Here is a 15,256-nt window from a genome sequence, read left to right on the forward strand (position 1 = left end):
TATAATGACACAATATCTCCATTCTGACTTATTGCTTTATACTCATACGTTTTTGACCATATATAAATATATACCTGAATCCTTCCTAAATTATTTTGGTTTTCTAGAAAGGAAATCATTTAGTAACTGAATGATTGTATGTATGTTTTGATCTTTGGGGGCATTATTTCCTTCTAAATATATTTTTCGTTTATAATAAGTGCAGATGTGCTCGCTGCAGCTGAATAGAGAGTATCCGGTGTGAGAGGAGAGCTCCAGCCTCTACAGTAAATCGTGTCTCTTTAACTGAGGTATTCTCAGGACGGGTGGTGGTGATGGTGGTGAGAGGAGGGGGTGGGGGTGGGGGGGTTCATCGGGTTCATGTAGTATTGGACGCCTCCTCCCATTTCAGGTTGGCTGCTTCACTGGCTCCCTCGGTGAAAAAAGGGTAGCTGTAAGGCAAATAGGTGATGGAAATGGCATGGAAGTTTGCAGTAGAAATGGCTAAATAGTCGAGCCTGACCTTTATTTGGGACTCAAAAACTCGATCAGCTGATGACTCCAAACTAGCTGCCATTTTCAGGTCATTCGAGGCATTTCGCTAACTTGTTTCAAGCTCCAGCCAGTTGTATAAGCTTGCTTAATTCGTCTACTAATCGCCCACTGGGATGGGGAAATCGCTTTGTCCTGTGCTGGCAAGTGGTGGAATATAAATCATGATGGCTGATGGATGTTGCAGAGGGATGGAAAGAGGCAAGGGTAAGATTGCATCAGATTCTTTATCGAGACCCACATTTTCTCAGCAGTTTGTCCAGACCGGATCACAGCAGCTTGGCAATGACATCCAGGAGTTAGCCTCCAAACGCGTCGACATCCAGAAGAAACGCTTCTATCTGGATGTGAAGCAGAGTGTACGTGGACGCTTCCTCAAAATAGCCGAGGTGTGGATTGGAAGAGGCCGTCATGATAACATCAGGAAGAGCAAACTGACGCTGTCCATGTCGATGGCTCCCGCTCTACGCTACTGCCTGGGAGACTTCATAGATTATTACGCCCGGATCGGGCTGCGGGGAAGCCTCGCGCCTCCGCAGCTGGAGGAGCACAGCAACAATGGTCAGGGCCGCGCGCACGATTTCCGCAGGAGAGCGCAAGAGCACCACACGGTGCTGTCTCCCACCGGCTCTGCGCTGTCTGACGACCATGCACACCGCGTTCTTAAGAGCGAATTCATCGAGAGAGATAACAGAAAGTACTTTCTGGACCTGAAGGAGAACCAGAGAGGTAGGTTCCTGCGCATACGACAGACTGTCAGCAAAGGACACGGCACGATGGGCTACTACGGGCAGGGCATCGAGCAGACCATAGTGCTGCCCGCTCAGGGGCTCATCGAATTCAGAGACGCGTTGTCACAGCTGATTGAAGATTACGGCGACGAAGACAGCGATGACCGCGGCCGTGTTGGATCCAGAAACCACGACGACAACCCCGAGCTTCCAGAGGCTGCGTCCTTTCGGGTGGACAACAAGAGGTTTTACTTTGACGTCGGTTCTAACCGGTATGGTGTATTTTTAAAAATTAGTGAAGTGCGACAGCCGTACAGAAATACCATTACAGTTCCCTTAAAAGCCTGGGCTAGATTTGGTGAGAATTTCATCAGATATGAAGAGGAGATGCGGCGGATTTTCTCCTGTCACAAAGAGAAGAGGACAGACGCGCGGCAGGACAGTGAGGAGCAGGAGGACTGATCTGGGCAGTAGGCTGTGTCTGTGCTTTTGCATGTATTCTAGGGATTCTGTTAGTGAAGAAAATATCCAGACCTGGCAGTAAGCCCAAAATACATGATGTACTGTACGTATCCCTACAATACTACACTAGATGCAGCGTCCCTCGTTCACTTTTTGGCTCATCTACCAAGGGCTGGTAAACAAAAATGTAACCTGCCAAGAAATCATTCATTCATAGCCTAATGCCTACATCCAGTCACTTTCCAAACATTTCATTTCTCAGTGCAATGTAATGCCCTTTAGCCAGTTTGCCAGGGCCAGCCCAAGCCGATGTGGGGCCCTGAGCAGAATTTTAAAATCCCCCCCCCCCCCCACCCCTCCCCATTTAAATTTGAGCTGCACTGTAAATTTGTAAGTGACATAGAAAGGTGATTTTATGAATGTGGTGTAAGCCACTTTAATGTTTTCCCACAATGCATATTGGTTAACAGTTTTACAGTGCACAATGGTGCAGAAAAACTGTCAATCAAAGCTAAGTAAAAAATAAATGTTCATATATTAGATGAATTGACTTAATATGCGTAGTATAGTTTTCATTAAAAGTGGAAATTAGAAATTGCACAGACAGAATTATATATGATTTTAATTAGTACATTTATTTGTAAAACTTTGAAATAAAAAATAAACAGATGTGGAATTCCACATTTGGAATTTGCTTGTTTGGTGGGGCCCCCGGTGGCCATTCGGCCCCAAATAAAAATGTACCTTAAGTACAACACACACTGGCTGTGTTGTTCTGCCATAGTGCCATCGTCAGCGTGAAAGCAAACAAACTTACATCAGTTAGCAAAGTTTGCAAATAAGAAAAAATGATTCAGAAGATTCACTAGCTAGTGCAATTCATCACCTTTATAATTCTATCCAACACTAGTACTTCACCTTTCATTGAGGTCAGTCACACTTAAGTACTGATATCAGATTTGTTACCTACACGGTCGCCCATAAAGTTAGAATCATTTAGTTTTTCAGACACATTCCTCTTTTTATGTTCTATTTATACCCATCAGTAATCACCTTTGACCAGGTGCAATGAGATTGATCAATACAATGTTGAGAATATTTACACTTTATCTATCAAGAATAAATCACATCGTCTCATTTCATGAGAAGAAGTAAAAAATATATTATTCCAACTTTATGGGCAACAGTGTACCTTGAAGCCTCAACCACACAATTTTTAAAAAATGGCGTTGTGGTATTTCCCACTTGAAAAGATCACTGTATGAATAAATAATTGAGAAGATTCAATTCAGTTAAATTCAGTTTTATTTTTTATAGCCCCAAATCACAACAGAAGTTATCTCAAGGCACAGGTCTAGAAGATGTATTCTCCCCATCCCAATACCCATTTAAAGAGGAAACAGACACTCACTGCAGTCTGAAAAGACATTCATAGATCTCATTATTTGTGTATGTGCTACAGTCACATTGTTTATACTTTATGACATAGCCTACCAGCTCACATTTAAAATGCTTTATTTGCTAAGTTCTGCTGAGCACAGAGGAGATGATCTACACTGGCCACGCAACAGCATCCTCAGTCCTCCCTCAGTGCCTGCACTGCAGTGCTCACAGTGCTATACACTATCATGAGAGAAAAAAGACCCTGAGCGTAAAAAGATGCTCTGGGTCACTCAGCTAGACTGTTAAAAATGGAAGTGTGAATTTTTTGCAGATGAATTCCAGACAGACAGTTGAAACATGGAGCTGAAATACTTCCATCTTAGACAAGGTGTTAAGCCAGGAGCTAACTGGTTAACTGGTCTGCACTGAAACACAGCATTATATTTCCATTTGCTCCCCATTCTTTGACAGTTAGGGAAAAGAATCACTCAACTATGTAAGAGACTTACGGTACCAAAACATTTGGCTTGTAACAACAATGTGTATTTACACCCCCTCATCACAGGTTGAACCTATATATGAGTTGTGACCAGTTTGCCAAAGAGGAATTCATTCATTCTCAGATTTATTTTCATTACAAAGCTCAAATTAGGGCCAAGTCTAAAATAACATTTGTTACAGAACTATATTTTCTTTGCTTCCCTATCATGTTAATCATCTTATGATTCATCATGTGACCCCTTAAGGGTTCTAACCCCCCAGGAGGGAAACTGATATAGGAAGGCAAATGATTAGAATAATTAAACATCACAAAATGTAAGATTTTATGCCATTGTATTTATTTTGTGTTGTAATGTTTAAATCAAAACTAAAATCAGGCCAACAATTGGGCTTACAGACTTAGAAGCACTTAGAAGGTGAACATATTGATGCCTTTAAAAAAACTTGTGGATACTTGAAACTTTAAGAATAATATTTTATATTACTTGATGACACACCCCTTTTAAACTCAGACCTTTACAAACTGATCATGTCTGAATGAGAAAATCAAGATGAGTTATTACCTCATGTCATATGTTAGACCAGTATCTCCACAAATGGCTTAATGTGTAGGACATTTTTTAAATTTGATTTTGAATTGCTTTTAAAATGAACAACACATGGTGCTATAGAAATGTGGTCACACGTCATCTGTTTGTCATATGAAGTTGTTGTAAGCATGTAGGGCAGCTCAGATCTACAGCATGACCCAGATAAGTGAAGGCAGAAACAGGAATTGTTGTCTTGATGTCAGTGAACACCTCAGTGCTCATTGGTATGATAGCTGGATAAATGAGTGGTAATATAGAAAGGGCTCAGCATCCTGCTCAAACAGGGCTTTAAACCTTCTTTGTACCAATGTGCTTGTTTCTGCAGAACCGTGTATTCTACTTATCCATACTGTCTACTGATAAGGATGTGATGATGTTGTCTCAAAGTGTCTGTCTTGCTTGTGTGTGTTTTTTTTGGCTTTTGATCCTTAAAAATCCACAAAGTACTGCTTTTCCATTAGAGCTTAAATGGCAGTTTGGTGGCAGTTTGATGTATTTGACCGGCATGAAAGAAGAGTCATCACTAATGACAAAGGGCCTGATCCAAACTTTGACTTAATCGTCCTACAACAGTGTTTAGTCAGTTATTGTGCTTTACTGTCTTTAGACCTATCAATAGAACAAACAGGAAGGAAATAGCACTTTCACAGACTGCATCAATACCAGAGCGTCTGTCATTATTTGCGACCATTATGCCCAGCTGTGGATATTTATAGTGTCCATCACTATTAAACTCATTCATCATTATTAAATGTCAGATCTGTAATCAGTCATTTGCTTAAGAATCATTAAGTGAGAGAGCAGCTGATGGCCGGATGTAGGAAGTCAGATTGCCCAGCAGATGTTCCTCTATGAGGCAGTAAGGTGAACTGTGGCCAATCTGCAGATAAGCTGAAGTCGAGAGGTGTCTGAGATAATATCACAGTCTACAATGTTCTGGTGCCTGATCCATTTTTTAAAAGTCACAAAAAAAGATCTATATTTTTGCCGGACACTAGCTGTAAAGACATTTCTTATAGACATTTTGTGGCCTTGAGAAACATTAGTTTCTTATAGGCTGGCTGGTGTCCATTAAAAGTCTGTACTGAGATCATTTAAACACACCTCCAGTCAAAAGTTTCAATATGCGAGTATATTAAACTGCAGATAGCCATAGTGACAAACACTGATGTATCAAATGACATTAGGTGTTGATGGTAAGAGTAATACCACCATGGCCTAGATTGATTACAAATAAACTTTCAGTGATAAAAAGATTGAAATAAGCTTATCAGAGGTATCTGATTGAGAAGATACATCCAGCTTTGTTCTTAATGTTACATCATTTTTGTGGTCACATTTTGACCCCTTGTGCTTACAGTATTAGATGACATTATACAGATAGTAAGCTGCAGTACTGAGGTATCAATTATTCTTATTGTACTTGTTTGAATTAAAACTCACATTGTTTAAAGACAGTATAAAACTGAATAAACTAAGCTTCAAATTTGTGAGCAAAGGAGGATAACCTCATAATGTAATAATCCAGTCAAAGGTTTGGATAGGTTTGTCCTAACAGTGCAGTGTTGGTACTACACTGTATGTCTGCTCCATGTCTGAACAGAAGCAACTCAAATGTGGACATTTCAAACCACAGTCAGTAGTGTTTGAGTCGGGCTCTGTGTTTTAGTGTAACTCTGCTGTGTACTCCTTCTCAGCTGTCTGCTGTAATCTCAGTTTAGTGAAGCTAAGATGTAATTAAACCAATAGTCTTGGTGGAGGAGAAAAGAATGCAGTTAAGAAAATGAAGTGTTAAAAGATGTGTTACTGGTGACAGTTGGGTGTATGAAAAGCACAGGATTAGTTGGGTTTGGTGCATTTGTTGCATTGTCTTGTGTAGGAAGTGAATTATGTGAGTTGTGAGTTTTTATTTTCATACAAATGGTTTAAAAGTTATATAAAGCAGTGTAGAAAGTATAATTCAAAGCACAATTTATTTTAAAAAATGTGGAATTAGAATATATACTGTATACTGTAGTCCATTCTCTACATCCATTTGATTCAGCATCGATGGCCAGTGAATTTTGCTCAAGAAGCAACTTTTCTCAAATTAGATCTTTCCTCAGCCAACATATAAAGATGAAGACTTCATTTTTGTTCTCCTAGAAATTAAATGTGAATTCTTTAAAAGATGTAATGAATTCTAAATATCACTCCAAAAAGCACTTTAATAAAAGCTGCACTTTTGTTCTGCTGCTTTGTAATCAGTTGACGTATTGGGACCATTTCCATTCATGCCTTTGGTTTAAAGTGACAATCATAGATCCCTGCTTATTAGAATCTGATGAGCTGCAGTTGAACACAACTCCCATCATGATCTGTCAGTTCTTGACAGTCTGGGCATCATCTTGTGTATATTAATGCAAAAGTTGTATTAATGAATCATTGTCAGATGTACTGTGACGTCTCACAGAATTTTTTGAAATGAGCACAAAATCTGAAGTGCAGGTTTCATCCTGTGAACATGATGAACTGGATTATTTGGCAATGGAACAAACTAAGGTGGTCATGTTCTATTTCACTGTGTCAATTTGATCAAATTCAAAATTCGCTGTTTACAAAATAGAACATACTTTGTGACATTTTTTTTTAAATGCACAGTGTGTCTGCTCCTGTAAATGAGGCCACAGTGTGGTGATGACAATCCAGTGTTCTGCAGCCTTGGTACATCTCATACTGTCTGCTACTTGCCTGCTCAGAGCAGGTTAAAAGTGCAGAGCACTTGTGTTCTGTAATGTTTTGCTAAATATGACTATATTTGGTAAATGAACACCCATAGAAACCTCTGTGAAATTACACAAATCCCTTTATTCATGTTTTGCTACTGTTTTGAAGCAAGTTAACATACACAAAGAAACTCTTTGGTGTATTGTTAACTACAGCAATCCCAAACTTTACAGTGTAAAGTACTGATACATTGAAAACAGTTCACACAATCCCATGAAAAATCATAGGTCAGTTCAATTTCATTCCCTCAGGAATGAAACATATGGTGACAGACCTTCAACAAAAAATCATCTGCTCTGAGCTGCTGTATTCATATTAGAAACTTATTACGTCCCAAACAATACGTTTCCTTTGAGGAAAACTCTCCACACGGTTTAAACTGTCACTGTGTGTCTGTTTATGATAGCCTTAAACACGCCCACATATTGTCAAATATTCTTGCTAATCCTGTCCTTGCCACTTGAGATGGAGAGCCTTCAGCCTACCTCATTATTTCAAAAGAATATTCTAATTGCAAGATATGATTGCATACTTATGAGATCTATACTTAATTGTAAATGTATGGAACTCTAAGTTATATTTGGACACACTGAGGTCACAGTTTTTCTTTGGTGAAGGAGCTGCGCTTCCATAAAACACAATGTTCCCTTCAGAACTACTCTGTGGTGTGGAAGGATGTCTTGGCTTTGTGCTCATTTCACATCATCATGAGACCAGGATGAATGACTTAAGGATGAGATGAAAATGATCTCAGCTCTTTAACATGTATGCACCAGTATGCTCCTGGATGAATCAGATCTCATATGAATATAAAAGATTCTTTATTGTTGGGGAAAAAAGTTGTACTGTAAAGCCAAAAAGATTCTAAAGAAAGCTTAAAGAGGGTTAATAGTAAATTAGTGATCCTGATTTAAAACAACAAGCACTTTTCCTTAAAAACAAAGGGGCCCTCATGGTTCTTCCACCAAAAAAATAAATATATATATATCTGAGACCTGATGCTTTGCTTTATTTATCCCATTACCAACAAATCATGTATACTTTATATTACTGCTAAACTGTTTCTAACCCATGTCATCAGGTTTCCACCTCTGCTGTTTTCACATCAGAACTCAACTCCCAACCTCAATAATAACTAACAATATGCTAACATAGACATTGTGACTAAGAATCTTTCAAAAGATTGTCTTCAGCAACATCAATGAGACACATGTTAAATCTCTGATGTCTGAGCATGTGTGTGAGCATAGTGGCAATAGTCCAGCCTGCAGTCATATAGAAAACAAACAAAGCTTTTTACAATCAAGTACACAGAACTGAATCAGAAAACTACTGAAGACTAAAGAGAAGATAACCATTAGGTCAGGCTGTGTTACACCAACTAAACAAACAGGTTTTTCTAAGTCATTTTTACAAACAGATGTTTGGACAACTGGATCATCCATCTGTCCCTATTAACCCACTGGCCCACTCTTGCTTCAACTCTGACATACTGTGCTTATCGTAGTTGTGTGCACACAGTTTTCCTGTGCAATGAGAGGTTAGATGTACTCACTTATACTGCTTTCCCAAATAAAGTGGTTAAGATCATCCAGACAATTACTTTCTCTATTTTCCCAATAATTAGTAACAAATTATAGTTATTTTCAGGAACCTTTTTAGGTCATTATTTATAAATGACAGATGTGTAAAATAAAGTATTTCTGTTTATTTGCATGGCATATGACTGGTGGATACCAAATCAATCTGAAAACTGCTGATGTTCACAGTATTGTAAAGAATGTTTAGAATGAGAGTATCTGAACACCCTCACCATGTGTAGACTTAAAGGTTGCTGTAGATCGTTCACTGACAGAACGGCAGCTTTGGTCAGCTACTTCAGCTACATTGGATTGTAATGGTGACAAGAAATCAGTCATTTAATGTAAACTTACATTTGACATTAAATATCATTTTGTCAAAAGTTTCAATGTCAAGTACTCAACTTCTCTGCTGTGGAAAAAAACAACAACAATTTTTCTGGAGCTTTCATTGATCTCGTATAATGGAGATGGTCATGTCATGGTCAAAACAATCCCATGAGATACAGTATAAAACTGTGGCAAAAGCTAGTAAATGATAGTGTGCTCATGCCAATCATGATTTTTGTTTTTTGTTTCCAAGAATCAGATGAGATGTGAGATGTGTAGTTTCTAAACAGCCATATACTGAGACATGTGGCTAAATGATGTGTCAGTGCTGTCTGTCATCATCACAGTCATCACAGGAGAATGATAGCACAACCCTCGCGATATTCTGACCACAGCTGCTATTCTTAGTCTGTGAAGAAAGTACAAACAGTAGCAGAGTGTTTGATACTTAAAAGACAGATCTTGGGTTGAGTTGTTACTTTAAATAAAATACACAAAAACTGCCGGTATGGTGCTTTAAGTCTTAAGAGTAACTATATATTTGGTGTCAAACTTTCACCAAGAGTGGACAGTCAGCAGAGAGCTACAGCAGGAGAGTTCCAGGATGGACTTTGATGAACAACTTGATGAAAGGAGATCTGGACTGCTAACAAACATCTAATGTTTCCAACCCTGACGCCTTAAAGCACCTTCACAATTTGACTGTCTCTTTGCTTATTTTCATTCATGTGCTTTGTTTTAGCAGAAAGGAATGATAAAGTCCACTGGTTGAAGCTAACACAAATGTGGATGGTATAGTCACATGATGAAAATGATCATGTTACAACAGTGAGCATTCAAAGACAAAGAGGTGGGACTCACCTTACAAAGTGTACGTGTGTATTTGTGGTTGTGCAGGTAGAGTGATGTGAATGTATGCCTAGTGAAAAAGATGTTCTGGTTTGCTGTTTTGTTTTGCCTTCTGTTCACTATCAGAGTTTTGGAGTGGGAGATGTAGACATGTACATGTTTGGTAATCATTTAAAAATGAACTGAAGTGAAAAATGAAAATGTGAAAAGGTGTATATTTAGGTAAACGTAATGTAATACATTGGTGTGTCCTATAGTCCAGTAGAGTAAGACTTTAAAAAAAGGAAGTTTTGTACTCTAGCACTTTCTTTAATGTGTACTGTATTAGTTTATCTTCTACATGTAAAGTACTGTATGACTATTCATTACCTGCCTTGTAATGTTTGAAATGATGCTACATTTAGAAATGGTAATCAAGAAAACGTTTTTAGAGTGTATGCATGTCAATGGTTGGGTCCAAGTATAATAGGAAAATATATGAAAAAATGGTGCTATGTTACATTATATAAAGGTGCTTTTATGGACCCCAGCTGAATGCATGCCAAGGAACTATCAAAAGTAGGAAAATAAGAGAAAATTGATGTCCTACTGCTGTTCTCAAATAGTGCTGCTTCCCAAAGATGTCGGATATTTGGAAATTCCAACTTTCTATTTGTTAAAATGCAACAGCCCTTCAAGTTGAAATTCCAACTCTAGCTTATACAGGAGTCCAGTGCAAACCTGAGCACACAGTTTTTCTGTTAACCTGTGGATTACCTTCTTAACACATGATTCGTTTGTTGGGAAGTAGCATTTTAACGTGATCAAAGAAAGTTTCCATGTTGTCCATGTTCCCTGGTTTTTCTGAGCTACATCACTGGAACATTCAGTATAGAGGGTTGTAATAACAATCTGTCAGCTGGGAATTTTCAACTGAAGACGTGGAAATGGAATGCAGGGTAGGTGGCAGATAACCTACCTGATCACAAACAGTGTAACTGTAAAATCATCAATAACAACCTCCACAGCGCTCAGACAAACCAGAACCAGGATCGGGCTGAACCTGTTTGTGGCCCTGAGCAATGATGATCTAATATAGAAATAGACAATGTAAACCAACAATATGGAATTTCATGTCTATTTACAGTTACACTGCCTTTGTGATAAAGGTCTATAAGATTTAAAGACAATCTAATGACATCATTTTATACTCTTAATTCTTCAGATGTTTATGTGTTTGAATAATGTTTCATGTAGCAGAATTATAGGAAAGCAAACATCAATATAGTCTTTGAAAGATCAAAGTTATTTGAGTTTGGAAAAAACGTTGTGCTGATGTTGCTGGAAAAGAATTTGGAAAAAGAAAATGTATGTTATTGGTTGTATTGATCATCTTTCTTTTTATGTTGTTCATTAAATGTTTTACAGGATTATCAATGCAATTGTTTGTTTCCTATTTTAAGACTTCAGTCAGTGTGCACCTGCTGAGGTGTAAAATATGATGCTTCAAGAAATCATAACATATCAGTTAGACTTGTTTTAATTGTTTGATGATCATATTAACGTTTGTTTTACATAACTATCAAATGATTTAGAATTGAGTGAGGAAGGACAGAGGGGGACAGAAAAAATACTAACAGAAAATGTTTGTACCAAAGAATAGTGATGAGTTGTTAAATATTAATATTAATATTAATGCTATTACAAATTCAAGGCAATATCCTGGAAAGGAGACATCTGCAGGTTATGACACAAAGCATAAGTCTGGTGGTGCTTTCCCCCCTTGTTAATAAATCTCATATTTGGATGTAGACCAACCAACAACTGAAAACATGTCAATGAGCCACAAATGTTCCTTCATTACCATGGATACAACAGCACCAAATGTGGATTCTGAGCCACTGAAATTAGCCCTAATAAATGCACTACCTCCTCGTGTTTGACTAAAATGACAGTGGAGATTACTGAAATGAGTTTTTAAAAGTAAGAGTACCGAGAGAGACACTAACACATTGATGGTTTGGTCTTTTCATGGGTTTTGTTGACATTATGAAAAACAATGGAACATCACACTGACCTAATACTATATATATATATATATATGTACAGTTTATGTTCACTAAGGTCAGTTCATGATCTAAAATATAGTTTACGTATTTGCAAAACGTGATCAGTTTTCTAAAAACTGATGCATGGTTACAGATGAAACGCAAATGAAATGCATTGATATTAATTCTAAAATATACAGTATATATTATATTACTTTGATGCTATAAGTACATTTAGCTACTCGTGTACTTTCACTTGTCAAGTTTTTAAATGCAGGAGTTTGATTCTAATGGAATGTTTCTATAGTGTGTTATTTCTGCTTCTTCCAGAAGTATTCTTCCACAGAATTTGAAAATGATCCATTTCGTATCTGTCCTGACCATGTTTGAACAGTGTTAAAGCATTATGCATATTATTTTAGCAATGTGTTGCTGCTTGCAGATACTAAGTTATACAGAAGAGAGAAAGAGTGTTAAAAAAAAAAGAAAATTGAAATAGAAGGAGTATAGAAGAAGATAAAGAATAACATTAAAACATTGAGTTTTAACGGTTTCAATAGGCAAGACTGCATGGCTTTGGTAATGATAGGGAACCAGACCATGTAAATAGTTTTTAGAAGTATTATTTAGAGAGACAATCTAGTAACATTAAAGGCTATTTGTTATGAGATCATTGGGGGGGAATGGGGAGTCAATATCATTTCACTGAAGGTAATAAAGGACCAGCAAGCTTAGTATTAGTTAAATGAAAGATTAAAGATCATACAGAAACAAACAAACTGTTAAAGACTTACCAAAGTGGAGTTAGGACAGGAAGAAATACAGTTGATCAAGACAGTTGAAACTGACAGAAGTATATGGCACCCGTCATTCTTTATTTCACATTGAATATAACTGAGCATTTGCTTTGGAATGACAAAATATTATCTAATACAATCAAAACAGATGAAAATGGTTACAGTTTCTGTAACGCTGACTAAGACTTCTACATTTCTACAACTGTAGTTTGGCCCATTTTACTTGAGCAAACTGCTCCAGTTATCACAGGTTTGATGCTTGCTGTCTCCCAACTTCAGGTTTCAGCTTTTTCCACAGATATTCAATGGGATTCAGATCAGGACTCATGGTAGCCCAACCTTTTCTCCCATATACTCTTGAGTGCTTTTTGATGTATGTTTGGGGTCATTATCCTGCTGGAAGGCCCATGACATGCAACTAAGACACAGCCAGTAAGGAAAGTGGAGACATGGGCAAAGGAGTGGGGGTTTAGATTCTCAGTGGCAAAGACAAAGACAGTTTTTTCACAAAAAGAAAAATGCAGGCTCAGATTAGCCTTAAACCTCATGGAGGAAAGTAGAAAGAGTAGAATGTTTCAAATATGTAGGCATCTGGTTTGACAAGATTCTTACTTGGACAACATGTATTCAGAAAACTGTTAAAGAAACGTTAAAAAGTGTTGAATATTATAAGATGTTTGAGGGGCAAGCGGTTGGAAGACTATATATATTGGGCTATAAAAAGGGCAGCTGTAGATTATGGCTGCACAATTTATCAATCTTCATCAACTATACCGTATTCGGTTGTCCCTCCTTGGTTATTAGAAGAGTCTGTGGTTGACCAGCACATTTTAGGTGGCTAATGAAGAAAAAGATAGATAAGAACCAAGTTTACATAGATAGTTACAGAGAGACCTAGATGGACAATATAGAGTATGGGTTGCTTTTATCAGTCCTGATTTAAATATGATGTCAAATAAAAGAGTGAGCAACAATTCGTCAGTATTTACAGAGGAACTGTGGGCTATTCTTTTAGCACTCAATTGGACAGAAAACATCAAACCAAGCAAAATGTTAATAGGTTCAGATTCTAGTTGTGCAGTAATTAGTATCCAGAATATACAATTGTAAGCAAGACAGGACATTGTGTTGGAAATACCTCAGACTATTTTCAGAGTTAACAAAGGAGAAGTTGTGATATTCGTCTGGGTTCTCGCACATAAATGGGAGGAGGGAAATGTACTAGAAGAAAAATATGCAAAAAATGCGACTCAGAAAGTAAAAGTAAATATGACAATAAACTTTAGGCAGGCTGAAGTTAAAAGCATAATCAAATCAGTAATGAAAAAGAGATGGCAGAAGGAATAGAATAGATAAACTAAAGGTTGGCATTACTACAATATCCAAAAGAAGGTTGGAGAAATGAGAGAAACTAGCAGTTAATAAAGAATTAACATCTCAAAGATGAGATTTGAGCACACTAGTCTTAGCAGTACACTTAAGAGAAATGGTGAATATACAGCTGGTATGTGTGAGTATTGTAACATTCAGGAAATAGTAGAACATATAATCATTGATGGAAAGACATATTCTCCAAAACAAAATGCATCAAATTTGAACAGCTGTTGTTGAAGTCATGGCAGTGATGTGGGTTATAGAGCTATATTTCTACTTTTAGATAATACTCCGATCCGACCACACTCCGTTTCAGAAGGTGGCGGTAATGCACCTAACAGCAGTTTGCCAACCGTTAAAAAGAAGTAGAGGAAGAAAAAGAAGCAGAAGAAAAAGAATGAGAAGAGGAAGAAGTGGTTTGTGAGTGGCTGTTAGTTTTGACCCAGTGTTGTTTGTCTGTCATCAAGTGAACTACACAGTAACTCCTGTTGGATTGTTCTGGAGTGTTATGGTAGCTCTCCACACCAGAGACGACCAGTAGTGATGAACTGTTTGTTCAGCTTTCTTGTTGCTGACAAAGCAGATTAGAGATGAGCTGAAGACACAGGAAGAGACACTTCACCGCAGACATTGGTAAGAATGTAAACGTATGTTATAATGGTGAATATGATGAAATGACATGGGGCCGAATTATCTAAAGGTAGCATTTAGTTTGTGTGCTTGTATGTTTCACGTGAATAAGTTATGTATCCTAGCTATGGTAAACATACAGTTGTCCTCCGCTAACACACACACAAACATATACTACCTCATTTACAAATATAGCCAAAGCTCTTGCAGACACAGCATTTATATCCCCGCGTTACGATACAGCCTCCCTTTCACGTGAATGTTTTCTGTATACTTCCTTTCATCATCTTTAAATTGCAGTGTCAAAAATGATGATGGAGTTGAGTTAGCAGCTCAGACAGTCTCATGAATTAGGACTGGCATATATGATACATGTATTTGTGAGAGGATTTGTTTCTTTTGTGCAGGGCTTTATTTATGTTGTCACGTGCCACCTGGTTTGGCTCTGTGTATAAGGTTATCTAATGCAGGAGCTGGTATGTAGGTTGAGTCAATTACTGGGTTTGATTTTAAGGAAGGTGAAGGGAGCTTCAGATCTCTGAGCCTACCCGATGTTAATACAGCCAGCAAATAGACTTCTATCTACCCTCACCGCTAAAACCCATGTCACGGTTTGAACATGGGTGTTTAAAGCCCCTTTCACACTGGATAAACCCCCCCAATATCACCCATTAATTGGCTTTTGTCTGCAGTGGTAAAGGGTAC

The 15,256-nt window shown here is 37.8% G+C and overlaps 2 protein-coding genes across 2 annotated transcripts in view; both read left to right on the forward strand.

Annotated features, from left to right (window-relative positions):
* Positions 1-200: 200 nt before the first annotated feature.
* On the forward strand, positions 201-6,822 carry purg (purine-rich element binding protein G). The gene has a single exon (XM_062434856.1). It carries the CDS (start codon positions 696-698, stop codon positions 1,722-1,724), a length of 1,029 nt encoding a protein of 342 aa, XP_062290840.1. The 5' UTR covers positions 201-695; the 3' UTR covers positions 1,725-6,822.
* Positions 6,823-14,340: 7,518 nt separating this feature from the next.
* The window catches only part of slc38a9 (solute carrier family 38 member 9), a 29,912-nt gene continuing 28,996 nt past the window's right edge, over positions 14,341-15,256 (forward strand). The window contains exon 1 of the mRNA XM_062434068.1: positions 14,341-14,554. The gene's annotated coding sequence lies outside the window, so the exon portion shown is untranslated. The remainder of the gene's footprint in view (positions 14,555-15,256) is intronic.

The sequence above is a fragment of the Scomber scombrus genome, chromosome 15 (assembly GCF_963691925.1).
Source record: "Scomber scombrus chromosome 15, fScoSco1.1, whole genome shotgun sequence".
Taxonomy (NCBI): Eukaryota; Metazoa; Chordata; class Actinopteri; order Scombriformes; family Scombridae; genus Scomber; species Scomber scombrus.

Excerpts from the sequence above, each read along its gene's own strand:
- purg (XM_062434856.1), top strand. The coding sequence starts at position 696 with ATGATGGCTGATGGATGTTGCAGAGGGATGGAAAGAGGCAAGGGTAAG.